This window comes from Ornithodoros turicata, chromosome 1, assembly GCF_037126465.1.
Source record: "Ornithodoros turicata isolate Travis chromosome 1, ASM3712646v1, whole genome shotgun sequence".
NCBI classification, from domain to species: domain Eukaryota; kingdom Metazoa; phylum Arthropoda; class Arachnida; order Ixodida; family Argasidae; genus Ornithodoros; species Ornithodoros turicata.
In genome coordinates this window covers 6,192,070-6,217,300 of record NC_088201.1, presented here as the reverse complement: position 1 = coordinate 6,217,300, position 25,231 = coordinate 6,192,070, and the positions used below count along the sequence as shown (strand labels likewise).

The window sequence follows — 25,231 nt, the reverse complement described above, 5'->3', positions numbered from 1 at the left end:
GCTCATTTTGGGTCTTTTTGGTGCAAAGATGGGGCAGAGGTTGAGGTAATTCGGCCAGGGTTTTGTCCAACTTAGCACGGAAAACCCTGTCCTACTTCAGGGATAGGGAGGTGTCCGACAGAGAATTTCGTCCCTCATATATAGTTCCAATGGGAGCCTGCCGATGCAATGAAATCTTGTCCGACATGGGGAGTTGTCCGACTTTGGAGGTTTTACTGAACTATATTTTTGAATAAATGTTGCGTACACGTATCCCTTAAGTCCTCAAAATAGGTTTCAGAATATACTATACGCAGAGGTATTAAGTTTTGTGACGACTTCGAAGCTTACCGAAAAACAAGGGAAACAGTAACTTCTCCAGTAACTTCTTGAGTTCCTCAAGAAGTTACTGGAGCTCAAAAGCAACAAGGTAAGTTAAACGTTACCGCAAAAAGTAGCTCAGTTACACTTAATGAGTTACCCCCAACACCTCTATTTTTATCCGGACTGCCACACTTAAAAAAAAAATAGTTCTAAAATTGCCAAATTTATGAAACTTTAGCTTTGAAGTGTCTCTTTTGCAAGGGGTACTGCTAAGAGAAAAACTTTTTTATGTACACCTTAAACACCATACTGCAGTGTTTCCCAAAGTGTGGTCCGCGGACCCCCAGGGGTCCGCGAAGGTGTCCGTGGGGGTCTGCAACCGTCTCTCACATTTCAGTGAGGATTTTCGTCCCCACAAACACGCGCTCGTACATGCTGCCCGATTTCCAAACACCCAGAACTTCCAAAATTGCTACAAGCATGCTTCAACGGCTAGCTTCTAATTTCTGATAGAAAAGTCCTGCAATGCACGTTTGTCCGCGTCATACACATACAAACAAGAAGAAGAAACCAGTCCGGAATCGTTTCTGAAGCTGTATCGAAAGCACGCAGCAGCTGACGAGGTTGCTGGTTATGCACTGGCTAGCATGGGAAATACATTGCGTCATATCGTTTTGCTTCGAGTTCGAACTGACTGAGAGTGTTCCTGTGTTTAGCGCATTCCCCCCCCCCCCCCCCCCCCCGTGTGTGTGTGTGGGGGGGTCCGTGAATTGGTACTCATCGCTTCCGGGGGTCCGTCACCGCCAAAAGTTTGGGAAACGCTGCCATACTGTACGAGACCGTGTTTATTGTACCGGTGAATTCTAAAAGGAAGGCGATCAAAAATGTCAAACATAGTAAAAATTGCGTCTTATTAGAAGGTGAGAGGAAACATGTTTTGTATGAGCTGAATAGAGAAGCATTGCATCTTCCAATGGCATAAAAATCACATTTAGGAGGCTATACAATTAAGTATGGACCAAATAACCTCTAAAAATGTAAGTTACACTTTACTCACTCGGCACAACCTTTCGAGCACTTTCATATATATTGATAAGAATATATTTTGAACAGAGACCTTCGAAACTACAGTCGACCCCCTGTTTATCCAGACGGTGCCGTTCGCGGCGAAATCGTCGCTAAATGAAACGACCGAATAGAAACGTCATACAGAGCGAGGCGTAATGAAAACACAGAAAGCTCGTCAATGACAGTTGTTTCATAGTAGTGTATAGGCACTCGATTCCTGCAAACTTTTGCTAATTGCATAGACTTGAGCCACGTTGTTGCGCTGCTCGAAAAATATCAGTGCAGTCCTTAAAGCCGATCTCGCATGCTCAACTGTCACAACAGGGGCTTCTTCCTCAACGGGGCATTCTTTCTCACTGGCGTCATTAACACCGTCAACATACCGTTATGGTCAACATACCGTTATGGTCAACGTGACCGAACGCACACAAATAGAAAAGGGGGTCATCGTGCACAGTTGTGTCCCCTTCTGCAGAATGTAGGTCGCTGACGTATGACGGGAATAACCCAAACACAGCGAAAATGGTGACGAAGTGGGGGTCAGCGTCTTCTCTTGCTCAGGGTAGTCCGGATAACTGGAGCTGGATTACAAGAATTTTCGACTTTCGTTCCCTGGAATTCTTGTCGGAGTCCGGAAGCTGAAGTCCGGATAAACGAGAACAAAATACGTGGAGGAAAATCCGTTTCCGTGCCTTTTGTCCGGATAAATGAAGTCCGAGTAAACGAGGGTCGACTGTACTGTTCCTCTGACTGTACTGTACTGTACTCGATGCCCTCTTCCTGCACAATTTAAAAAAAAATATCCGCGATGGTCGAGCGGCGTGGAATGGCCCAGCTGTGCTCTACACTTCGGTCATTTTTCGGCCACTTTATAGACTAGATCAACATTGTGACCTCCGTATCGGCGTTTTGCTTGATAAGCCCCCGTGCATTTCCTGCATCAAAGGGGGTGCCTGTGTACTGTACGTACACAGCCCGGTTCAGGCAGGCAGCCGTGACAGGAAAGATTATACAAGTGAGAGCATCACTGCTACAACGAATGAGAAAAGTACATCAGTAATATTTATTAGTCATACTAGCAATATGATCACAGGGAAAATAAAAAATAAAATGCAAGGACAGCATGTCCTTCCGGTGTTCGATGTGAGAACTTCAACATCACGTGTAAACAGCTTGAGGAACAGCCCTCAAGCTAGTGATATGAACAAGATGTGTACACCTTAACGATGCCTTCAGTGGCTTTGATATATATGCTTTTTGTTTTCACAATGTCTTCAGCATTTCAGCTGTTTTTCTTTTTTCTTTTCTTTTTTTCGGGAAACTTCAAATCACGTTACTGTACCACAGAGATGAAAATATTAAAGAAAATAAAAATGTTAGAATGCAATGTCAGATTCGAGCGCTTGTACTGTTACATGTCCACCCTAACCATACATAGTAAAATATATATAATGAAGACCCAACATCACTCACACATTGCAACAGAACACAAGTTGGTAAACTGCGAAAGCCACCGTCCTTGTACCGAGATTGGCGCCTTTGGGATGTACGTGACATCACAAAATGTTGTGGTAGCAAAAAAAAACAAAAAAAAAAAAAAGAGAGCCATGTTTCCATCCACACAGCTGCGTGCTGCACAGTCTGCGAATTTGAAGCAGAGCACTTTGTTTTTACCAATTTGGAACTTTAAGCAGGATTTTGATAAGCATCAATTCTAACAATAATAATCAGCTGTACAGCATAGTACCTTGCCTAATAAGGGAAAAAAAAAACAGATTCTGCTTAAAATATGCAGCCTAATACTATTATTTGTGTTTAGCACACAGTTGCAGGTGAAGACAATTACACAGATCCGAGCATCAATACATCAATGTAATCTCCACTTATGGCTGCATAAAACAAGTGTGACAGAAGTGGCTTTCTGACATGCAAGCATGATAGAATGAATAACAGATAGCTAAAATCACCAATCATTCTACAAAGTCTTGGTGGTCAACAATAATGGAATGGCTGTCTACAAATTTGAATGAGAGCGCAATGCTCAAGCTAAAATTCCTTTCCCTAACAATCACTTGGCCCAGCACAACAGAAAACTGCAGTGCTTGTGGCCATAAGGAATGACATAGTGTGACCCTCTTAGTAATAAAAGTGTATTTGTCATGTAACTTCATAAAGTACACCGGATCATGCATCATAAACTCTCAAGTGATGGTCCAACCTCACACTTCTCTTCCTTCAATCCCACTTCCAAAACAAAAAGTAGAACAGAATGGTCCTTCCAAGTCCTAGTCAGAGTATTCCATAGGAAAAGCATCTACCTGGCCCAAAGGCTCTGACAATCATCCACCGGATGCATTCTTCAGTGTCGAATGACCTCGAAGACGTGCCACCATTGCTGCCCTCCTAGCTGTGGCTATGGCCTGTTCTCATCAGTTCCAAGAGGCATCCAACAGCACCAAAATAACCCTGGAATTCAAGAATGCCCTGTGTCATTGACATTCCAAACAAAGCTGGTTAATATTTACAAGAAGGAAAAAGCAACGTCACCCTCTTAACTGACGACCTCTTAACTGTGATTACTCTGAGGGAAGGTAAAATGGGTAAGAACGAATTAAAACGACCATTAAAATGTTTTGTTAAAATTTAATTAATCTAATTTAATTTAACTTAAATAAATTAAATTAAATTTGTTAATAATGTTAATTCTAATAAAGTGTTCCTACCCGTTTTACCTTCCCTCAGTGTAATCTGGCTGAAATAATAATGATCTGAACTCGACTGAAATCCATTTATCAAAATTTAATTTCAACCTTTATTGAGATATGCAAAAATTATGTGGAATTCAATATTTTATAAAAATTTGTCATACTAGTGTAGCCTGGGAAAAAGCATTGCAACCTCGTTGACATCAAGTTTAAAGCACCATTCTAAAGATACGATTGGGCTAGCAGCAACGAAGTCTGGGACTGGAACATTACAGCAGGTTTTTGATTAAATTTTCACTAGTCTCAAAAATTAAGGCTCAGTGTACCACTAGTGTATTTTTCAATGCACACAACAAGCATTCAACATGCAAAAAGCAATGGCACAAGTTTTCTTTGGTTCAGCCTTGTAAAGTAGACGTGCTTTATTTGGCATTCGCCATTTCCAGCAAAAATTTCTCAATATTGAGGGATCCAGATAAATGAAACATGAGCAGAGAATCGAGCAGTTTCCAAACAAGCCTGCGTTTCTTTCGGAAGCTGCCCGATGTCCTCTTCATGAAGTTATTCAGGTATCCAACCGCTCTGAACTCTTACTGATGACATTAACCTAACTATCATTACTGCTTTGTTCAAAAAGTGCCGCAGCACTTCTCTGTGCACTTCACGCATCTTGAAGAGTCTCATCGCTGGGTTCCTCAATGTCGTCATCGGATTTATGCTGCTGGTCTTCTGGAGAATCAAAAATATTGATGACATCTCCGTCCTGAATTGCAGGACGGGTGTCATCGTGCGGCATAACATTGGGTGCGTTAAGCGGCTGCTCCACAGCGAGAGTGCTTGACACTGTCACCGTTAAGTGGTGACACTCATACTCCGTACACGAGCGTGCTGTTCACCCTGCTTTTTTTTGTCTGGGGGGGGGGGGGGGGGGGTGAGGTTATGGTTGAAAGAGAGTGAGGTCAGCCCGCTCAGGATGGGTGGCATAATGCACTCTGGAAAGGGGAGGGGGATGTATGAGGAGGAGAGAAAGAGGAACAACCTCTGCTCTTGGAGGGTGCGTGGAAAAGGGATATCAAGGAAGAGGTCACGTGACCTCTTCCCTCTCTCCACGAAAGCGAAGAAAGAGAATGCAGGACGTGGGATGGCAGCAGAGCAGAGAGAGCAGAAACAAGAGTAAGTGAGAAACGGCCACGGCGAGCATGTTTCAGCGTTCGAGTGCCGTTTAATAGCTACTCCTGGAGCACGAAACTCCGAGCGCCGGAGAAGGATTGAGAGAGCAGCTACTTAACGCGCCCACTGATATGCTCCCGAACAAAACACCGCCTTGCTCCTGCGTTTGCTCGCTCATTTGTCTTGTTAGCGGCAGGATTCAAGAACGAATGGTGACCAGCAGGTGCACATTGCCATCTTAAACAGCTCTTGAAATCAATTTTCGCATTAGGTCTGAAAATGAACATTTGTCATCGGACAACAGCGAATAACAAACGCAAGCATTGCCCTGGCCCGCTCCTGGACTTCTCAAACCTCAATGAACGCACCACTGTTTTTTGTTCTCGTAGATTTGTTCCGCTTACTAATTTCTATCGTCTGGTGCTGCAGGTGACACGAGGGCCAATGGGGGCCGTGACTTCACGCATTACTTGTTCCAGCGTGTTATCAAGAGCACATTTTTATTAGTTGAAACATGACCTTCATTCCTTTAAAACCCAGCAGAGTAGAAAGCAATCTGTGTGGTACCATCCAACCGTATGGGATTTTGCTGGATTCTTAGTTTTGTTTCTGCATGAAAATAACACTTTCAAAAAATTTTAATAAAACATCAGACAGATGGCTATTAGCCTTTAAAGTTTGAGGTGACTTGTATGTACACCTGTCACACAGGCAGCCTTAAAGGAGCACTAAAATGGAAAAATACAACTTAATCTCAGATGAATGTTCAACAATCACTATGCAACCAAAAGTATTTTACTTCGCTACCATCAGTAAAGAAAACGCTGTCGAAAATCAACGAAAAAATGCCGTCATTGGCGGATCCTCAAGACACAGGAACAGCGGTAGCCAATTGGGCGACAGAACATGCAATCGCGATACTGCCGTGTATCCGTGCGTTTCAAACATAGTTTCTCATTGGTATTGCACACGCATGCCGAAATCATGCTGCATTTTAAAAATGACTTGCTTCACTGCCGTTGGTTACATTAATGAGAAATGTTCCTGCGCAGCAAATTATCCATAAATCTCACCGACAGCTGCCAGAGACAGACGTTATGTCATTTTACCGGTCGCACCGTTTCTTTTAAAGTGAAACCACTCCACAGTGGGGTACGTATATCTGGTAGTCAGAGCCGTAGCTATGGGGGGGGTGTCTCTTTTTTAACTTAAGAGGGATTTCTCTCTCTCTCTCCATCACCAATCTAACCAACGGCTTCGCCGTCAGTTTACCAGCGTACGTGCAACTCCCGCGTGGCCTCGTTCCCATGTTGAGAGATGGCGAAGCCGTTGGTTAGATTGGTGCGCCATGGCAGAAGCCTCGCGACACGCGAAACAACGGTAACGTTGCGCCATCTCTTAGGCGAGAGCAGAGGCCTGGGAAGAGCCTGCCCTCCGCGTCCTCCTATTGGCCGGCATCCAGGAGGCGGAGCCTCCCTCGCTCTTGGTCAGCAAACGCAAGGATAGTCCTGGTAGCTGTCATGTTCACCAGGGGTCCCTCCTGTCTGCATCATATTGTGACAGACTGTACACCTTGTCTCGTATCTTATCTGTACTGTACAGACTTATCTGTATAACTCAAATTTGGCACTTTCATCAATCTTGTCAAAAGAAAATATTCATGGACAAATAAGTCACGAAAAAGCTAACGAGTGCCAGCACCAGTTACCCATGCGTAACTGTGATCACGAGTGACATGGAATAATTTCATCTACATAAGGGATCTTCAAAGTGAGCTGAAATCTCGGTGCACAGCACACTGTGTTTAAAGGGGCACTAAACAGCTTGCCGAACATTTCCAATGATCATGCTCCATTAAACAATAAAGCGCACAACATCCAAATCCTTTAGCTATCGCGAGCATATCAACTGCGAAACAATGCTATTCAAAATGCATATTCTGCGCGACTCTCTCCTCCCTTTCCGGGATCACGAAATTCCCACAAAACCGCATCTATGCACTGGAAATCTGTGACGTTTCCAAATCCTAGCCAGTTGGCCAGGGCCCTGTTGCGACAAGCTGCGGTGCACGAGGTCTGCCGGTTCCGGGAACACTGCAGTGACCTCACCAGAACTTTTATGGTACTGTGGAAATGGCAGTGTTAGATATTCATCCCCACTAGCAGAGCAATACAGCTCTAAAGCTGTAGTGCACGCATCAAATGAAACGTTGCAGACTTTTAGCGTGGTTTGAACTAGCTAAGTGGCAGGTTCTAAGCGGACGGATGTTTGAAATTTACGTCAGATCCCGGCACTGCAACAACAAACTAATGTACAAGTGTCCTTGCTTGCGACTGTTTGACGGGGCGCAACATCAAAATTACGTGCGGCTATCGTCGGCAAAGCCTTGCAAGGCGGAGCATTAGTACGAAAAGTGCAGTGAAATTTTTTTCTCTGTTTGCAGGCATTCTGTACCTTCTAGCGCCAATAATATTTGAACCAAACTTTCACCGTCTACAATGTGGCACTAGGGTTGCCACCAGGCCGGTATTATACCGGCACGGCCAGTTATTTGCTCGCTCTGCCGGTTGCCGGTAGGAAGGTGATACCGGCAGCCTTTTGACGGTATTTGTGGCTCAAGACCTTTCATGTGGGCTTTTGCGGGGTTTTCCCTTCAACATTCCACTACAGCTTGAATAGATCTGGAGCATAGACCCAACTCCGCAGTCACCAGTTCTTTCGTTAGTTATTAATTATTATTACACACAGGAACATATGTTTCCTCGTATTATCTTGAGATCTCTCTCTCGTTTTCTTTGTGTGCTCTTCCACCCCTCACCCACTTCCCTTTCCCACAAGCCATTCCTCCTTTCCCTCTATTCCACCTCCTCTCCCTCAACCGGTATTTGTCACTACGAAAGGTGGCAGCCCTATGTGGCACAGTGCAGCAAAAAGTGCACCTTGTATGCCTGTTTAGTGCCCCTTTAACGTCTCTCATGGAGGACGCCACACCCAAGAACCTTGTACTGTCGCCAGGTTCCTGGCGTCCTCGGACAGGTTCGAACCCGCAACCTTGGTATCAATAAAGGGACACGTTGCCGACTGACCCAGTGAGGCCAGAAGATGCCAACCTACGTGCCGCTGTTTCACATTTTTACATCAAGTACAGTCAACCCGCGTTTATCCGGACGGCTCCGTTTCCTGCGAAAATGTCCGGACAGCGGGGGAACCGGATAAGTGAAACACGAAAATCCAGAGTGATCCTAAAATTACATCTTTACTGACCATTACGCAGAAAACTACCCATTGTCGTCTGTTTCATTCTAATACACGCATTCACTTCTTGCAAAACCCCGCTAATGGCATTAACTTGCGAAATATCGTTCCGTTGTTCGAAAGATACTAGCGCCGTTCTCAGTGACGCCCGCGCGTTTTCTACCGTCACAGCTGGTGCCATCCCCGCTTTCATCATCAGATTCTTCTCGAACGCTATCGGAAGCGACGACACCGACGATGTCGTCGTCGGTGATTGCAGCGCGGGGGTTCTTGCTGCGGACCTTCTCAGTCTGAAATGAGCAGACTGTTCGGTGGATTACTTTTGTGTAACGTGCAGAGTCGGAAAGGGAGAAAATTCTTCCTAGCAACACCCTCTGTGTGTCAGTAAAAAGGAGGCCACGACCGGAGTCCTCAACCTCGCTTTATTAGGTGTGGGCCACGTGTCCTTCCTGGACAGTGCCAGTGACCGGTAGTGGGTATTAGTCGCTTCTGTTCCCTGGAATTCCCGTCCGAGTCCGGAGGCTGAAGTCCGGATAAACGAGGGCGAAATACGTGGGGAGAAATCCGTCCCCACGCCTTTTTTTGTCTGGATAGCGCGGGATCCGGATAAATGGAGTCCGGATAACCCGGGTCGACTGTAATATTAAGGAGCCGACTCACCTCGTGTTCTAAGAAGAGGGCTTTTAGAGTTCCCTTGGACCAAAATTGCATGGCGTACGCCAGCATTCGCATCGAGATGGGATTTACGCGAAGAAAGTTGCCCACAAAGACAACCCGAGAGATACCCTCGTTCACAGCGCACAACCGCGCTATCGAGCCAATGTTGTTGGTGATGGTGACGAGCGTGGCCTTAGCCAGGTCCTCCCGCGTCGTTGATTCGCGTTTTTCCTTGCAGTTCATGTTTCCAAAGCTGGAAGAGAAAGATGCACTTAACGGCCAGTCCAAGGAAAACGTACGAGCAGTGGGTGTAGGATCAAATTTTAGGTAATAATAATAATAATCCTATAATAGTAGTAAATTTTAGGCTGCATTTTAGGGCTTGCAATATAGGTAATAATAATAAGAAGAAGAAAAATAAAGAAACACAGGACAAGGCACTTCACGTACGGAAAGAAAGCAGTGATGGACGTGTTCTAGCAGAAAGTGAAGCTAACGTACATTGGGAACTTTTCTGGCAAACAATGTCGCTTAAAAATCCGAAATTCAATACACCATCCCATCCGAGGTTAAATTGCCGATTAAAACACCGCTGTTCCTGCATAATCTACTTTCTGGATAAGCGTCACTGCGGGGGATTAACTCCAGTAGTCGAAAAGCAAAGCATCTACAGTTGCACTTTTTGCGGGAGGGACAGCGAGAGTTGCAATGGCGTAGAAGAGTGCCATGCCTTCATCACTGAGGTTCTTGCAAATAAAAACGGACGACTTCATGATAATGCTCTTGGAACACCAGACAGACACGACTACACTACTTTAACCTGCGCATGTTTCTAACGCCAATTCACTTGGTTGGAAAAACTCTCCCCCCAATTCGACACTGTGTACGGCTCTGAACAGTTTGGATGACGTAGTGCAAAATCCGTACCTGCTGGCTACAGTGTCTGCTCGTAGGTCAAACTTGGGATAGTCGCCGCCGTAGATGTCCCGCACCAGCTTGTCGACCCGCGTCGAGTCCCCCCGCTCCGCGAGCGCAATGGCCTCCTCGAACGTCTCGCAACCCGTAAGGAGGCAGCAGAGGCCCAGGAAGGTTCCGCCGCCGAGACTCGTGCCGGTTACCCGTTTGTAATGGTTGGGCGAGCGGACCGACAGGATACTCACTCCCGATCCAATGTTCACAACCAGGTACGGATAGGGATCACTGAAATCGTACGGCATCTTCACGCAGCGATCCATCGGACTGCTGTAGTAGTAGCACTCCTTCCGGCAGTTGTACGACTCAATGTAGTGGATCCCGCGGATTAGGGAGTCCATCTCGTCAAATTTGTGCAGACCGAGGCCCACCTGGGCGTGGAAATCCGCCTCAAACTTATGCGCGCCACCGCCCGTGGCACAAATTGTCGAGGCCAGGCTGGCCATCCCTTTCGCCTTGGCCAGTTCCAAAAAACTACTCATTTCACTAGTTGGAAAACGTATAAAATGCAGCGTTCCCTGGCGACCGCCGACGTGCACGTTGTCCATCTGCAAGTGCACATCACGCTTGCCGGTTTTGCCGTAAGCCGCGTGCTTCTTGAGGTAATGCTGTATTCGCTCCAGGGTCTCCGCCTGCTCGGCGCCACCTTCAGAGGGCTCGAAGTACACGAGCTTCACGAGGGTTCCTCCGATGTCCATTCCGAACCACGGCATCGCTGCAAAATTGAGAAGACATTAGTCACACCCGATGCTAACGTTTGTGCTGGACGTGAACTCACGGGGGCCCGGCTGCAAGCCAACGCCAACGTCGTCCCCATTCACCGCCATGGTATTAGCCTTCCTCGGGGTGGCTAGCGCAGGACCGGGCCCGGTCTAGCAGCACCCCGGGTTGCTGCCAAAACGATAGAAAACTTGACTGTGCCGTGTAGCCTCCGAGTCGCCACGACTCGCTTGCCAACTATGCAGGCTTGCCTTCTGAACCCGTGAGCTGCTATCGCCTTTCGCATCAGGGAAAAAATGTGAGGCAAATACCAATGAGGAAACTTCAGCCACTTTCCTCTTTTGAGAGGGATGCACACATTTCGTGCCGTACAAAGACTACTGTACAAAAGCGTGCATGCGCGATGGGCATATTGCGTTTATGCTACTAGTAAAATTACATATCCATATGTTCTCACTTTCGTCGTTTCCCTTTGACGCTACTCGCCAGCGCGGTTGCAGACAAGTTTTGCTTTTTTGAGGACAAAGCCATGAGCGTCGCACAAGGCTGCCTGCTTAAAACGAGTTTTGGCTCATTGAAATGTACATTTATGAACAGGTTACGTAAAGAAAATTCCTATTACGTAGAGACTTTTCAGGAACACGTGGAATCTGAAATACAGGCAAACGCTACTTACCAGATACCAGACGACAAAGTTAGGCCACCATTTTCATCCATACCGCAGTCAAGCATGTAACGTAACCAAACTTTGCGATAATGTTGGTTTGCTGTACATTCTAGATTCCAAAACTCATAAATCATTTTATATATGTTAAATATTTTTTTTAGATTTTGAATTGCCCCACCTCTATAACAAAATATGTGTTTTGTGTGTAATTTGCTTTGTTGGTCATGGTTAAAAACAAGTGAGCCAGACACAGATTATGCTGATTGGAAATTGACCTACTTTGCGCGTGTAGGGCAGACTGTTAACAAGTTTGTGGGAAGATGACGGTTGCGGAGCTCAGTATCCATATGTTACACACTTACAATAATGTACAGGTATGAGTGATGATGCATAGACTGCAAGCAGGTATTCCGACAGGCATACTCAGAATGGGTCAAGTGGCTTGCAGGTGCCGGGACAAAGCCGATATTTTCTTGTTTTTGCCGAGGAGGACTCCACCAAAAAGATTGTGTACGGCCCTTACACTCTCTCTTCTATAACAAACAAAATAAATAAATAAAAATAAAACAGATGCTTGCAGCAGTGAGGAGAGGGCAAAAGGGTCATCGCACTCCCCTGACTTCAATACCACCGTGCTTTTAGTTGAGTTCGCAATAAAGCCTCTTTTTCTTGAGTTCTTTTTTCCTACTCCTGTTGCCGTAACTAATTTTATGACAGTTTACTAGGTGGGTTTGATTTCCCCAACATTAAATCTTCGTTCCCAGGTGAAAAATGTCTGCAGTTCCAAATGGTTTATGAAACAATTCCCACCTGCAAAACCATCTATGTATACAAAGGGGGTTCAAAGTGGTTTCAAGTAGAAATTGTTTCATAAAGCACTTGTAATTGCAAACATTTTTCACCTGGGTTGCATGTTCCCACTTTTTTCTTTTTTCACGAATAATACGTAGGGCTCTGAATCAAAAAGAAGAAACCCTTTTCGTAAAAATCAAGAGAATGGCGCATCAACATAAATATTCCATGATGAAAGAAGGAAGTCACTGAAGAGGTAGGCCATGTTTGCCTCCCTATATGCTAAACTGAAACAAACCAAAGGGTCTGTCAGCATACCACCTTCAGATCACCAGCATTCCAAAACCTTTGTGATTATGGGACAACCTCACAGTTTCCCTAGCACTGTTTTCTTTGTAACCTACCATACTCACCAAACAGACGTCAACCGTATTTTGTGGTCACAGCAGCTTGCAAATCCAGAGTTATAAAACCCGAGCAGTAGGAAGTGCACTGTACACTGGCCTTCGGCCCCATAATTATCACGTAAATGTGCTAGGCTGCATATTCCAGACACGGTCATTTTTGCGCACATTGATCAAAGATGTTTCATACCTGGTGCACAAAGCAAGAAAAAAAGCAGCTACCGTGCAGGCATTGCTATAGAGCCATTGCTTTGTATGTATTTGTCCTTTCCAGCCTCAGAACATCCGTTCTCTCTTGCTAGAGAGAATTCACTGCACTGTAGGCGCAAGATGACATAGGCCACACTCAAAATATTACAATGCAGCTGGCAAACAGGTGGTGGTTTATTGTTGCAGGGTGTCTTTTTCTTTTTTTCAGACTAAGAAATAAACTGTAACCACATCAACAAACAGCATCACAGAAATTTTTCATAGATAGATCATAGAAATTTTTCGGAGTGCATATGCATGTACATTGCTCCAAGCATGGCGCCTTCTAAATTTTGAAGAGATTATTTAACTTTATTATTATTAACTCGTTATCCTTTGAAAATGAAATACAATATTTGTATCCTCAAAGCAAAATCAGGAGCAGTTGGGGAGCATAAAAGCGCACAGCAAAGAGCATGAAGCTTTGTCGTGTGCGTTTATGCTCTTTGTTCCCAATGGACATGGTGCTGGATCTTTCCTGTGTTAACTGAAATTTTTTTTATTCCCCCCATATCTCGACAGTGAAAGAATGCCTCCTAATGCTTCAGTAACTCCTCCTCCTAACCATATGCTTCAGTAGATGGCTAGACACACAACAATACATCACACTGACATGGCGTCCTCGTCAGCCGATTGACAGCTTCCCTAGTACTCTTCTCGCACTCACACAACACAACAGGGCACCATAAGGCAAAGGTTAGTGCTGAAAATGTATTGTCACTACAATCGTTCAGCACGCATTTCGGATGCCCTTCATTGGGTTGTCTGCATTTGCCACTACGTTGGATAGAAAGCGAGCTACGGCTATTACCGGGAGGAACGCTACGCTGGGTCTTCATTGGATGCGATGCACCAAAGCGTTGACTGAATAGCGTTGTGCCGCATGTGGCAAAACGTTGGTTCGCACCAAAGCGATTAAGCACCTAAAAAATATGGGTTAAAATAACAAAAACCTTACAGGGGTTATGACACTTGGCGTACATGTGGTTCATTGTACCACATGACACAGAATTTATGGAAAGAAAAATTTCCACGTCTTCTAGATGGTGAGGTGCAGACTCTTGGAACACACCTTCGTGTTTGAGCTCTGACATCAGAGAAGGGAGAATCTCATTGGCAGAGATGCCTGCTGTGATGATACACCTGTTAACCCTGTCTGAGAATGCAGCTTCGCATCTATTCAAATAATCATCGTTTTACATTTATTCGGGATAAAGTGTCACAACCCCTTTAAGCAAACAGGATTGGAATTCAGTAAAAATTGCGACACATTAACTTGTCAGTGTGTGATCATTTCGATAAGTTGCTGTTAAGAACGTGTTCCAAGCAAGCTTTAGCACTTCAGCTGTGGAAGCAGTGTTGATGCATAGAAAACTTCAATGCACAGAACTACAAACGTCAAGACTCACGAGGTCACGACTCCAATCGTCCATACAGATGCCAAAGCATGTGTGTGTGTGTAGTATATACAGCAGGGGAAATATTCACATTTGCGCATGTTGCAGGTATGTAAGACCACTTATCTCACGTAATAAAATGATAGTAACAAAAAGTAGCAAAAAGTAACAAACACTCCATTCAGAAGATCTAGGTGCTGACGCATCACGCATGCAAGTACCGCCAGGGCTTCACATACGCACTTTCACACAGAGTCCAGGAAAACACTTGGATCTTTTCATTCTCCAAAAATTTAATGCTCTTCCAAAAATGTACCTAGTCAAAGGTAAGAACTTACAAAAAGTGACACGATATTACAAACTGGAGCTCATACGTTGAGTGGGCATGCCTCAATTCCAATTTTATGGGGCATCCAGAATACACAGTGAAAGCTGACTAAACGAAAAAAAAAAAAGAAAATACGCGGCGACTCGCCTCGGGTTCTCGTTCGCCCGAGACTCGTCTCTCTCTGTGGCAGGAAATCTCCACGACGTTCAACCTTAGACAGCAGTCACTGTATAATCGAACACCCTCAAAAATTTCAACAAATATGAAAAATAAAAATTTCTCACAGATAGCATTGCTCAACACCCTACAAAGGAACAAATCACGGGGGTCTGGCCCCGCTTGAACGAGGGGGGGGCCCGACCGAAAAATGTCTAGCATGAACACTGACAGAGCTGCTACAATGAAAGCAAAGGCCAACCGTCACCGTCCACAGCCTCTGACCCGACAAATTAAAACGGCAGCGTTCGCTGCTCACAGAGAGGCCATTGACCATCCACCGAGTCCTGGATGAAGCTCTAATTCTAGACACAGATAAGCAGTGCTGCAAGATGTACAGCTCTACGAGATTAATCATTTGCTGGACATTGTGACCTATATTTGTGTGCGTCACAAGCCTCCAAAAAATGGAGATTAAAAACACTGGAAGTAATGCATGCGTTACGTGCGCTTTCGCCTTTTGCAAAACTTCGGGGTTAATTTTCAAATTAGGCACTCCTCCTATCGCAGAATGCCAGCGTCATACACGACAGATATCGAAGGGAGAGTGAAATCTACACTTCCGCCTGTCGGCTAGATAGTAACTCGACAGATAGTGACAGTTACCATTTTATGGTCTCGCGTATAGCGTGTTGCCAGCTTCCGAAAAGGGAAAGCCAAGGCCGCGCCAGAAAGCCACACCAAGAAGGCCCGCAGTCTTACGACTAGCAGCGAGCGATCCTAATGACATCACAGTGGTGAATTCATTTGTTCGAAGCAAAATTTCACACGTTTCACGTGTCAAGTCACCAACACCACGTCGTTAGAAGCACGCGTAATTAATTTATAAAGACTGCGGGCGTCAGCGTGGTCCGTCGGCCCTCTTTTTCATTGGAGGTTTGCCAAGACTCTCGACATTACAGCAGCCAATCCAAACGTTTTGACATCACTGGGCCTCGGATATACGGTGTCACTATGTTACCATCTGTCAAGTAACCATCTCACAGTATCAGTCGAAGTGGAGAGCTCAGTCAACCTTCAAACGGTGACAGAGATACGTTTCCCTAATTCCTGTGCATGCAGCTTACAGCAATGGCATGTGCTTTTGAAGCGAGCACAGTGTCGAGAAAATGTGGACAAAACGAAGGGTTGAATGCCTTCGCTCTACAGTTGCATGCAGCGTTATTTGTAGCAATATTATCCGGGTGGACTGCATTTAACAACAGTGGGATGTCCCATGTGGATGCGATATAACAAGATGCTCTAGGCATAGTGAAGGGAAGAGGGGGGGGGCTACAGACAAGTACTCCAACAAAGCAACCACCCAAAAAATGGAGGCACTAGTTGGGCAATTTCATTTGGTGACTAGTGCAAAATATGGATGCCCCACTAGCTGTCTCAACACTCGTTTTAAAAACAGGCAATAAAAACGCAGAAAATAGTGCAATCAAACACCAACACTGTAATGACTAGTGAGATAACTTTTCCAGAAGGCTCAAAGAATTCACTAAGCTCTATCGTGATCGAGGAATGGTGTGCCGCCAACATTAAAACGGAGGCACAGAAATTGACGCCTTCCACAACGGTGACAAGACGGAGTTCTACAAAAAAAAACAAAAAAAAAACTTTGGCTAAACTTTCTTCTATACGTTTCGTTAAAAGGAAAAATATTGCAAACGTCCCCTGGATGACTGCATTTATATATGTACAGATACAGACAATGTCTCAAAGTGTACACATTTCTCTTTGGTGGAGCCTTTTCCTTTTGATCCAAGGTAACTTTTGATATAGGGGGGTGCCACCACAGCATCAGCCGCCTTATTGCTGTAGTATTTTGTCAGTTCAAAAAAAAACAAAGGATCCCGTTTTTTTCGAGGCTGCGCTAACCTTTGCTCTGTCCTTTCTTTTTTTTTTATTATTAAAACTACAACGAGTACATAAATATCTGCCAAACAAGGGTAGACTAGTGAAAAAATATCCTGAATACAAAAAAAAAGGTAACTTGGCTCGCATACCGAAGGCGGGGAACGCAACGACCGAGCAAATCAACTTTGGCACAAAAACCCTGTCCATGAGCTTCCTACTGCTGCTGACTAGAACAAGTTGGGGCGATATGTCGATAAATATATATAAATTAGCGCTGACTCGAGGAGAGAAAAGAGAGACCTAGCACCAGCGAAATGGTACTGCCCGGGGTCTATCGGCACCCTCCTTCACCAGGGGCTTGTGGAACTCACGGCCCGGCCGGGAGTGGATGGTGGCCCAGCAGTGCTCACAGTAATACTGCAGGCAGGTGACGTTGGCGCAGAAGAAGGGCGCGAACTTGCCTCCGCACCGAGCCCCCTGGCACTCGTCGCACATCTGGTCGTCCAGGACGTACGGCTTCACTTCCACCTGTCGGGGGAAGTCAGGGTGGCGGATGACGATTCGGGGTTCAACGCTGAAAAGCCCGCGCGCTATCCCCAAAATATGGAGGCCGCTGGGTGACGGTGCAAAGTAAACTGTGACCGGAGCGTCACAGTGTACTGTACACGTCTAACGTGTTGTGTAGAGACCAAATCTGCTTTCAAGCACATCAAGTGGTGCAAGAGGATGCTCGAGAACAACAACAGTGACTGGTTGAGAATTATACCAATCACGGTTATTGGCACCTCCATGTACCAGTCGACCTGATGGTAAAAGTTATTGGCAGTGATGCCACATAAAATAGATTAAGTACAGGAATGGTGCATGAACTTCGTAATGAGTAGAGTCTGGCTACTGACATTAAATAAGTAGACGGCAGCTAACTAAGAGTGGCTCCACTTATCATGACATCAGCGTTTAAAGTGACATAACTGTTCTCAAACTCCTAGCTGAGCATAAATCAATGTTGAAAAACAAGGGCACTAACAACGTACGACCCAAAGCGAGAAGCTGACGACAAAGGCACGAATTTTATTCACCGACCCCCAGAAAACGCAGATTAGCCACACCCTCTCGCATAACGGCACTTCCATTCCACTCACCCTCTTCTCGATGTCTCCGTGTTGAAGCTGCACGAAGCGGGCGCTGATAGCTGCTATATAGCTCTGCTGGTTGGAGAAAGCTACCCGCCCCGCACCCTTGGGGTACTTGAGTTCGGGGTCCGTGTCGATGCCCGCATAGCAGACTCCACCGTACAAGCGGTCCATGATCATCGCAAGCTCGGCGGCCTTAAGTGGCCGGGGTACACCCCCGACAAAGACAGTCTTGCGGGGGTCCAGGGGCAGCGAAGCGTCCAGCACAAAGTCTGCGTCGCTAAGCCGCCACGGCCGAATCTGCACAGGCTTGTCCTTGATGGTGGGACTGGAGACACACAGGTACAACTTGTCTTCCTCCTGGATGCAGGCGTCAATGAGCGCCTGCACCGAGGCCTCGTCTTGGAACAGCAGGAACGCGTAACCTGTGCGGGACAGAGTTCAAGAAGTTCAAAAGAAGAAGAAGAAGAAGAAGAAGAAGCCGGAGATTTTGCGTACCTTTCGGTGGAAAGTAAGATTTGCTCTCTGCTTTGTGGGGCCAGTCGACGACCAGGGGCCCAAACCTTCGGAAACTGGCCGTGATCTCCTCCTCGTCGATGTCCGGGGGTAGCCCTCCAACAAAAACCTTCCTCGAGTACCGCTCGGGCTCCGCCTTGGGGGAACCTCTGAGCGGGGACGGTGGTGCGGGCCCGTCCGCGTCGTCCAGCAACTCGCCCGCCTCCAGGAAGAAAGGGGACTTGCCTGCAAGCAGAGCCGCATGCGTGGAGCCGCTGAACCGCATCCCCGGTGGACATCTCATATCAGATTCTCTACCTTTCCTCCGGCCGAATGGACGTCCTGAAACGTGTGCATTCGCGTTAACATAATCACAGTGTGGGGCACGATCGCCGGTATTCACCTCGGGGAAATTTCTTGCTGCATTGATGCGTGCTCGCCAGGTCCATGGGTCCGCCTAGGGGGTAGTGGAGGGCAATGACTATGAGCGCCAATCAAATGGTAGACACGCACTTACCTGTCATGGGTCCAGCGGGGTAACAGACTGGTGGAGGTGCATAACCTGGAGGAACACACAGCGTCAGGAACAACAGTCAACGGACTTGCCCATCGCTCGCCTACCTTTCAAAGGTGGTGGGGGTTCCGGCTCACGAACCATGTCTAACAGCTGCTGCTCTAGGGGGAAACGTAGTGTGTCTAGAGGTCCAGGCTGACAACTCGCACCCCGGTCCTGCAATGCAACGGTAGAGTTTACTCATAGCGGTGGCGCTATCGGCCTGCCCGGGAGGGGGCTTCGCGGAGCGGCACGCATGCGCCGCTCTACTGTAGGGGTGCGGGAGAGGTTCCGCGCAAGGCCTGCGAGGTGGGCAGCACCCGCGCGCCGGCGCAGCATCCTCCGGGCCCCCTCACCTGAAAGGAATCCTCGGCGACGGGCAATGAGGTGCTGCGTCGGAACTTGGCCAAAGGGCTTTCCTTTAGGGGTGAAAGCGGTCCGGGCAATTGACCAGCCACTGAGCGTTTTGCACCTGGGGTCCATGGGGGTGTTGACCAACTAGGTTGTTGGGGGCTCGACCAGGCAGAGTACGCCTTAAACACAGGGCCCCGAGATGGGGCAAAGTTATGCGCACCCGTGATGGCCCGCCGTTGCGGGTGTCCCAATCCTGGGCTAAAAATTGGGCTCGCAGGGAAGTTTGGGAACGCCAGGGTACCGTTCACTGCTGGAATTCCTTGAATAAAAGCGTCGTCTGCGGCGACGGTTGACCAAAAGCTCGGTGCCGATGTCGTGATGACGGACGGCTCCGACGAGAAACCTAACTGCAATGGCGATGTTACTGCGTCCGGGACTTCAATTTTATCCGAACTGACGGCCGCCTCATCCCCTTTGCCCTTTCTTGCTGGGTACTCTTCAAGGGCTTGCTCACCGTTCGATGTGGTCTCCACACTTTGAGTCGACAGCTGCGATTGTGCGCCGGCACTCTTCTCAAGCAGCAGGTCGTCTTGCATCGTGTGGCCGATTTGATCGGGACTAAAGAACAGCGCGCTGTTACCTGTACCCGGCTGAAACTCGACTGGAGACAGGGTCCTCACGTTGGAAGATACACTGAATGTATAATCCCCCATAAGTCTGTTTAGGAACTAGCACTTTTACAGCCAGTGGAGGCCAAGTCTCCTCGATAGTCGACACCGCAGACGCACTGCAGCAGAAAACGCCGTCTGCGTTCCGTTTCTGCTACCGCCGCGACATCTGTTGCTAAGGGCATTTACTTTCCTAAATCAACCCCTACACATTTAAGAAAACATCGGAAAATGTTTTATTCCCAATAGTATATTCACCAAAAACGCCATGTATCTTCATTGCCCTTGTAAGTGTAGTAGTTTTGGTTACGCGTACGTGTCGTCTGCTATTCATCTGCATCGGTTACAGCGTTAATGGAAAAAATAAATGAGGAAATGCAGCTTTGATTAAACACGGTTCATTAAAATTCACAAATTTAAGGCCGTTATTATTATATAGATAATTATGCTTCAAGTTCACATCCGTTTCAAGTAGCTTCCGCATCTGTTTTGTTGCGCATTAAACAAGTCTACCGCGTACGACATGGCGGCCGTCTCAGCCGTTTACGCAGTGTTTACGATTGATTAAACCTAAATCTGTAATACAGCCGGCGTGTTCGCATCACCGCATTTATAACGCTTGTTTGTGTCATTTTAGGAACAGTATTGTACGTTACGTATCGGAATCCTGTAACATTGTCGAATTTAGATAAAGTAAACATAAGTGCGACGCAACCGTCTGCTACAAGCTGTTCCGTTTTTAGAAATCTAAGCGCACTACTAGTCCGCAGAAAGCTTAAAATCAATATCGTAGATAAGACTCTCTGCAAAAACTTAACCTAAACGTAGGATTACGTAAATTCATGAATAACGTTAAGACGCTAGCTTCATTTGTCGTTTGTTCGATGTAGGTTTCAGCCACGATGTCAACGCGTAGTGACGTAAATGGGAGAGGGCGATACAGAAATATGGCGACATGGCGACTAATAAGTAAAAACAGTGGAAGCAGTAGATTTCTGTTTCTCGTTACTGATAACAGTAGAGCGATACGAAAGCACGAGATAACAATAGTTCCATAATGGCATGAACATCATAACTTACGATTGCGGGGTTAAAACTGGTAGGGTCTTGCGCACCATCACCCCGTCTCGTTGGAGTAGACGTCGTGCGATACGGCTACTCCCATCGGTGTGTCTTGTGCGGTAGATACGCAGATCGGTGTATTGACGGTCTTGTCGACGAACCATGTAGTCTCGTGACGGCATGGCATCGGAGCAGCAAAGGTGGGTTCGATGTTCGAACGCCTATATAATCTAACGGCGCATGTGTTACAGACGGTACTGCTGGGTGTGCTTCGCTTCGGAGGACGAGGATCAGGAAGCAACCTGGGTACAGCCCTGCCGATGCCGTGGCAGCACGCGCTGGGTGCACCAGGCTTGCTTGCAACGATGGATCGACGAAAAACAAGGGGGCCAAAGTGGAGTGCGCGTGACATGCCCCCAGTGTGGCACGGCTTACGTGCTGCAATGGCCTCCTGCGGGCGGCGCAGCAGCGTTACTGGAACTCCTTGACGAAGGCGTTGGACGTGCCTGTCCACTGCTCGCTGGTATCTTACTGCTCGCTTCTTTGTACTGGTCAGCCATTACATACGGGGCCCTGACCGTTCTGCAAGTGCTGGGCCCACGCGACGGGTTGCAATGGCTGGAACAAGGCGATCCACTCCTGCTGCTTGTCGCGCTTCCAAGCATACCTGCGGCCCTTCTGTTGGGTCGTGCACTTCCCTGGGACCGATGTTTGTACAGTTTCCTCCATCAGCACCCGCTGCCAGGACACCGTCAGGTTGTGGAGCCCGAGCCACCGGGACCTCCAGCTCTGAACGCTGCAACAGGGGCATCGCGTCTCGTCCTGGGTGCTCTGGCGCTTCCAACAGCTGCAACGCTGGCAGGACGTCTTCTCTTTCGTCGTGTACTGCCAACTGGACTTACTCGTACACTACTCGGCGGACTGGTCTTCGTCGTGCTCAAGGGTGTGCTTCGCGCGTTTTTAGCGAGACAGCGAAGGCAACGTCGTAGTCGCCGTAAGGTACTGGACTTCGACAGTGAATCCTAGTTCTGAAAGCTGCATATTGCGTCACGTTTTCAAGTGCTTCCACTGTTCACACCCTGTTATACATTTTAGAATTTAAGCACTTTGGTCGCGCAAGGTAGCGGCTCATTACTGACCCATGTGATGGTGTTCTAGTTCACGGATGTATTTCTATGCGGACCTTGAGAAACATTGCAGCCATTTTAATAAATAGCATCACCAATATCCAGAACCTGCTAAAGATGCCTGCTTCATATGTTCTATGTACGAGGTGGAAACTTTAAGACTTTCAATCATACACCGTGTAATACCCACGAAGAAAAGAGCGTGAGCTTGGGCAGCAAACACAGAAAAAAAAACAACATGGACGAGAGCTCAAACCAGCAAAATGATTTATTCAACAAGAAACACTGTGTTAATATAACACACCAGCACCCTCAAAGAGAGAGTGTCAAGAATGAGGCATGAAAGGAAAATTTTTGACAAAAGTGCATGTTAAACAGGTCAACCCGAGTCCACCAGACTCTTCAATGACGGGCGAACCAAAACTCAAAGTTGACTTATACAGGGTGTTCAAAATTAAGCTTTCACGGGCCCTACGCAAACACAGCGATGACAGGAAACTGGATGATAACTTTACGCTACTTGTGTAAGAAACAGGTGCTGCTAATTATGTAGCACCTGTTTCTTACTCAAGGAACGGAAGTAGCGGCACCAGTTTTCTTTTGTTCGCCTATTTATAAAGTGCTAGTGAAAGCTTAATTTTGAACACCCTGTACAATGGCTAGAGTAATGAATGGCCAACGCTTCCCTATAAGTAATTGTTTCTGTGTGACCAGTTCTCGGGACACAGTGCAAGTTTCCTTCCAAAGCAGATCACAATTTTTGCGCAACTGTAAACGTGCCACTAAAGTAGAATCCAGACTGTTTTCGTGCTGCCCTCATCATTCATTAAAGGAGTACCGAGGGCCGTCCAAAAAAATGTCAGATTAAGTCGTCTGATGAAAGTGCGCGTGTCATTTTACCGAATGGCGCTAAAGGTTTTGATGTGTGCAGTTTGTTTCCCAGAAAAAAACTCGCATAAACATGGGTCCGCGTCTTCGCCCTTAACTCGCCACTCTGGATATTATGAGGAGGAGAAGGTATGATGCTACGTCACCGATGACGTTATAAGGAGAACTCGTTCTGGTTCGCCAGTCAGTGGGGGTCCCTTTGCCGCCGCAAACCAGTTTTGCCAGTTCTCCTGGGGAATTGGGGATAGAAGGAGCGGCCGAATCATTACCGAGCCAGGAGAAAGGCTTTTTCAGAACCCCGAACAGCCAAGTAGCAGACGACAGAGGAGTAGCAGACAACATTTCTCTAGACCAATCAGCGAGCATTCTCCTTATAGCTCCAGTGCGAGGTTCCAGGCAGATCTCGGGCTGGTACTGCTCTTCACCGCCGTTGCGCACGGTCACTTTTTGCAACATACTTTAAATTCAATTTCTGCGATAATTATGACGTTGTGGTGTGAATTACTTCGCACGGTGTATCTTACTGGCCTACTTAACAGTTTTATAGGAAGAAAAAAGGGTGTGAAAAATGACTTCTGTGCTACTTTAATGCGTTGAAATATTGGACGAATGTAGGCGAAGCCGCGCTTCACCAGAATCCAATAAAACAATGTTCCTGGCACAGGGGACAAAAGAAAGAGTTCTGTGATTTTCTCCGCAGTCCAGTCCAATTGGCATTTTGAGAAGGGAGTAAGGCTATCCATCGAAAACCCATACTGAATAGAGTAATGTTATGCTGTCCAGATTTTGCCTTTTAAATTGTGCGAAATCTTGTGATGAATCGCTACTACAATATTATTTTTCAAACCTGAGGGGCTTTTTGAGTGAACAGAACTGCGTGAACAAAGAACAACCTGCACTGACAAATCTGTCGAACTGCTTTGACAGTGGATCCGCGACCAAATGGCAAGATTTTTTTCAACGCATTATGCATCAAGGAACTGACCAACCCTTTCTTTACTATCTTGAGAAATGTATTCATGCTTGGGCCTCCTGTATTCCCAACACATACCACCCTCAGTGTATGGGGTTATATCCAACAACTGTCTTACCTCCATTAGGAATTTCTGTAGTGAGGGTGAGCTTAGGAGCAGAGCTTGCCGTGCCATCTTCTTAACTTGCTGATACCCCTCCACATGGTCATTCCAAACAGCATTTGTGTACACTGACACACGGCAATTTTTTACACAAGCGATTTTTAATTAAATACAGTCGCACGAATGTGGTCCGTACCCACCTAGTTCCCAGCATGATTCTGGAGACTTTGCTATCGGATTCTCCTGCTGAACTATTTGAATGATATGCGCACATATTTTAAAATTGACTGCTCAAAAATATGTTCTATTTCTCCACCATTCCATGAGAGAAATAGTTCAGGGAGATCGGCAGTGTCGAGACTCTTCAATAAGGAGTCCTCCAAATTTGTAAGGGACCCCTACTTCAAAGGAGTTTTAGCCTGCCCGTGTGTCAGGGGTGTAACTGCTCAACATTCCTGACAAGATGTGAAATGTGTCCAGTTATCCTCCTACAGCATTTCAAGTTATCAGTTCGGTACCTCTTTCAAATCAGTTGTGATCACTAGTGAAACATAGTTAACAGTATCTGTATCACACATAAGTGATACACATCAGTTTCTCTCTCTCTCTCTCAATTTGTGAGCAAGTTGCGGGATCTTGAAGGAATTAAGAAAGGTTTATTGGAACACAGATACATTTGCATGAAAAACTCAACCATGCAGACTTGTTTAGACGGTGTGACATGGTCTGCAAATGGACCACCTCCACTACGGAAAAAAAAAAAAAAACTGCCGTAAGGTGTTAGTCAGATTTTATCAGATCAATCTGAGAAATCTGAGAATAGGAAACTGGGTACTGCTAGGAGAACAGTATGCGGATTGGGACAAAAGTTTACGGAACACGCAGGGCCGGTGCTAGGGGTGTGCGGGCCCCCCCCTATCGCCGGCCCTGGGAACACGGCACTGACGCATTCTTCATCGGAGCGGTACGTTGCTAGCTATCAGGAAGCTATCGAATAAGAAATGGGGGACCGGCTATTCTATCCATCTCTCAGTATGTGTGTCAGCTCCTGGTTGCTGTTAGGGTGTCGCTCCGATGAAGTAATGCGACACCCCGGTGTTCTGTAAACTTTTGTCCCAAGCTGTGCA

The 25,231-nt window shown here is 46.6% G+C and overlaps 3 protein-coding genes across 6 annotated transcripts; 1 reads left to right on the top strand and 2 right to left on the bottom strand.

Annotated features, from left to right (window-relative positions):
* Positions 1-2,411: 2,411 nt before the first annotated feature.
* LOC135377403 (pantothenate kinase 3-like) lies at positions 2,412-12,787 on the bottom strand. 4 transcript variants are annotated; one of them, XM_064609779.1, is made up of 5 exons: positions 12,723-12,787; positions 10,909-11,127; positions 10,086-10,845; positions 9,162-9,411; positions 2,412-3,837 (listed from the first exon to the last, which is right to left on the bottom strand). In XM_064609779.1, exons 2-5 carry the CDS (start codon positions 10,955-10,957, stop codon positions 3,775-3,777), a joined length of 1,122 nt encoding a protein of 373 aa, XP_064465849.1. In that variant the 5' UTR covers positions 10,958-11,127; positions 12,723-12,787; the 3' UTR covers positions 2,412-3,774. The 4 variants fall into 4 exon arrangements, with proteins under 4 accessions (XP_064465849.1, XP_064465850.1, XP_064465848.1 ...); XM_064609780.1 differs by lacking the exon at positions 12,723-12,787 and adding an exon at positions 11,797-11,844; XM_064609778.1 differs by lacking the exon at positions 12,723-12,787 and adding an exon at positions 11,527-11,770.
* A 3,774-nt stretch (positions 12,788-16,561) lies between these two features.
* Positions 16,562-21,438, bottom strand: LOC135377401 (cytoplasmic polyadenylation element-binding protein 3-like). Its single transcript, XM_064609776.1, has 8 exons — positions 19,286-21,438; positions 18,998-19,106; positions 18,894-18,938; positions 18,780-18,833; positions 18,695-18,718; positions 18,380-18,622; positions 17,891-18,306; positions 16,562-17,276 (listed from the first exon to the last, which is right to left on the bottom strand). Exons 1-8 carry the CDS (start codon positions 19,994-19,996, stop codon positions 17,049-17,051), a joined length of 1,830 nt encoding a protein of 609 aa, XP_064465846.1. The 5' UTR covers positions 19,997-21,438; the 3' UTR covers positions 16,562-17,048.
* Positions 20,873-22,240, top strand: LOC135377402 (E3 ubiquitin-protein ligase MARCHF5-like). The gene is made up of 2 exons (XM_064609777.1): positions 20,873-21,213; positions 21,265-22,240. Exons 1-2 carry the CDS (start codon positions 21,194-21,196, stop codon positions 22,037-22,039), a joined length of 795 nt encoding a protein of 264 aa, XP_064465847.1. The 5' UTR covers positions 20,873-21,193; the 3' UTR covers positions 22,040-22,240.
* The last annotated feature ends 2,991 nt before the right edge of the window (positions 22,241-25,231 follow it).

Bases quoted from the DNA above. Each gene is read 5' to 3' on its own strand.
- LOC135377403 (XM_064609779.1), bottom strand. From the start codon at position 10,957: ATGGCGGTGAATGGGGACGACGTTGGCGTTGGCTTGCAGCCGGGCCCC. The intron at 10,846-10,908 runs GTGAGTTCACGT...TCAATTTTGCAG, and splicing joins TGGCTTGCAGCCGGGCCCCC to CGATGCCGTGGTTCGGAATG. The intron at 9,412-10,085 runs GTACGGATTTTG...TTTCTCTTCCAG, and splicing joins GCAGACACTGTAGCCAGCAG to CTTTGGAAACATGAACTGCA.
- LOC135377401 (XM_064609776.1), bottom strand. From the start codon at position 19,996: ATGGGGGATTATACATTCAGTGTATCTTCCAACGTGAGGACCCTGTCT. The intron at 19,107-19,285 runs GTGAGGGGGCCC...GTTGCATTGCAG, and splicing joins TCGCCGAGGATTCCTTTCAG to GACCGGGGTGCGAGTTGTCA. The intron at 17,277-17,890 runs GTGAGTGGAATG...TTCCCCCGACAG, and splicing joins ACGGAGACATCGAGAAGAGG to GTGGAAGTGAAGCCGTACGT.
- LOC135377402 (XM_064609777.1), top strand. From the start codon at position 21,194: ATGGCATCGGAGCAGCAAAG. The intron at 21,214-21,264 runs GTGGGTTCGATG...CATGTGTTACAG, and splicing joins ATGGCATCGGAGCAGCAAAG to ACGGTACTGCTGGGTGTGCT.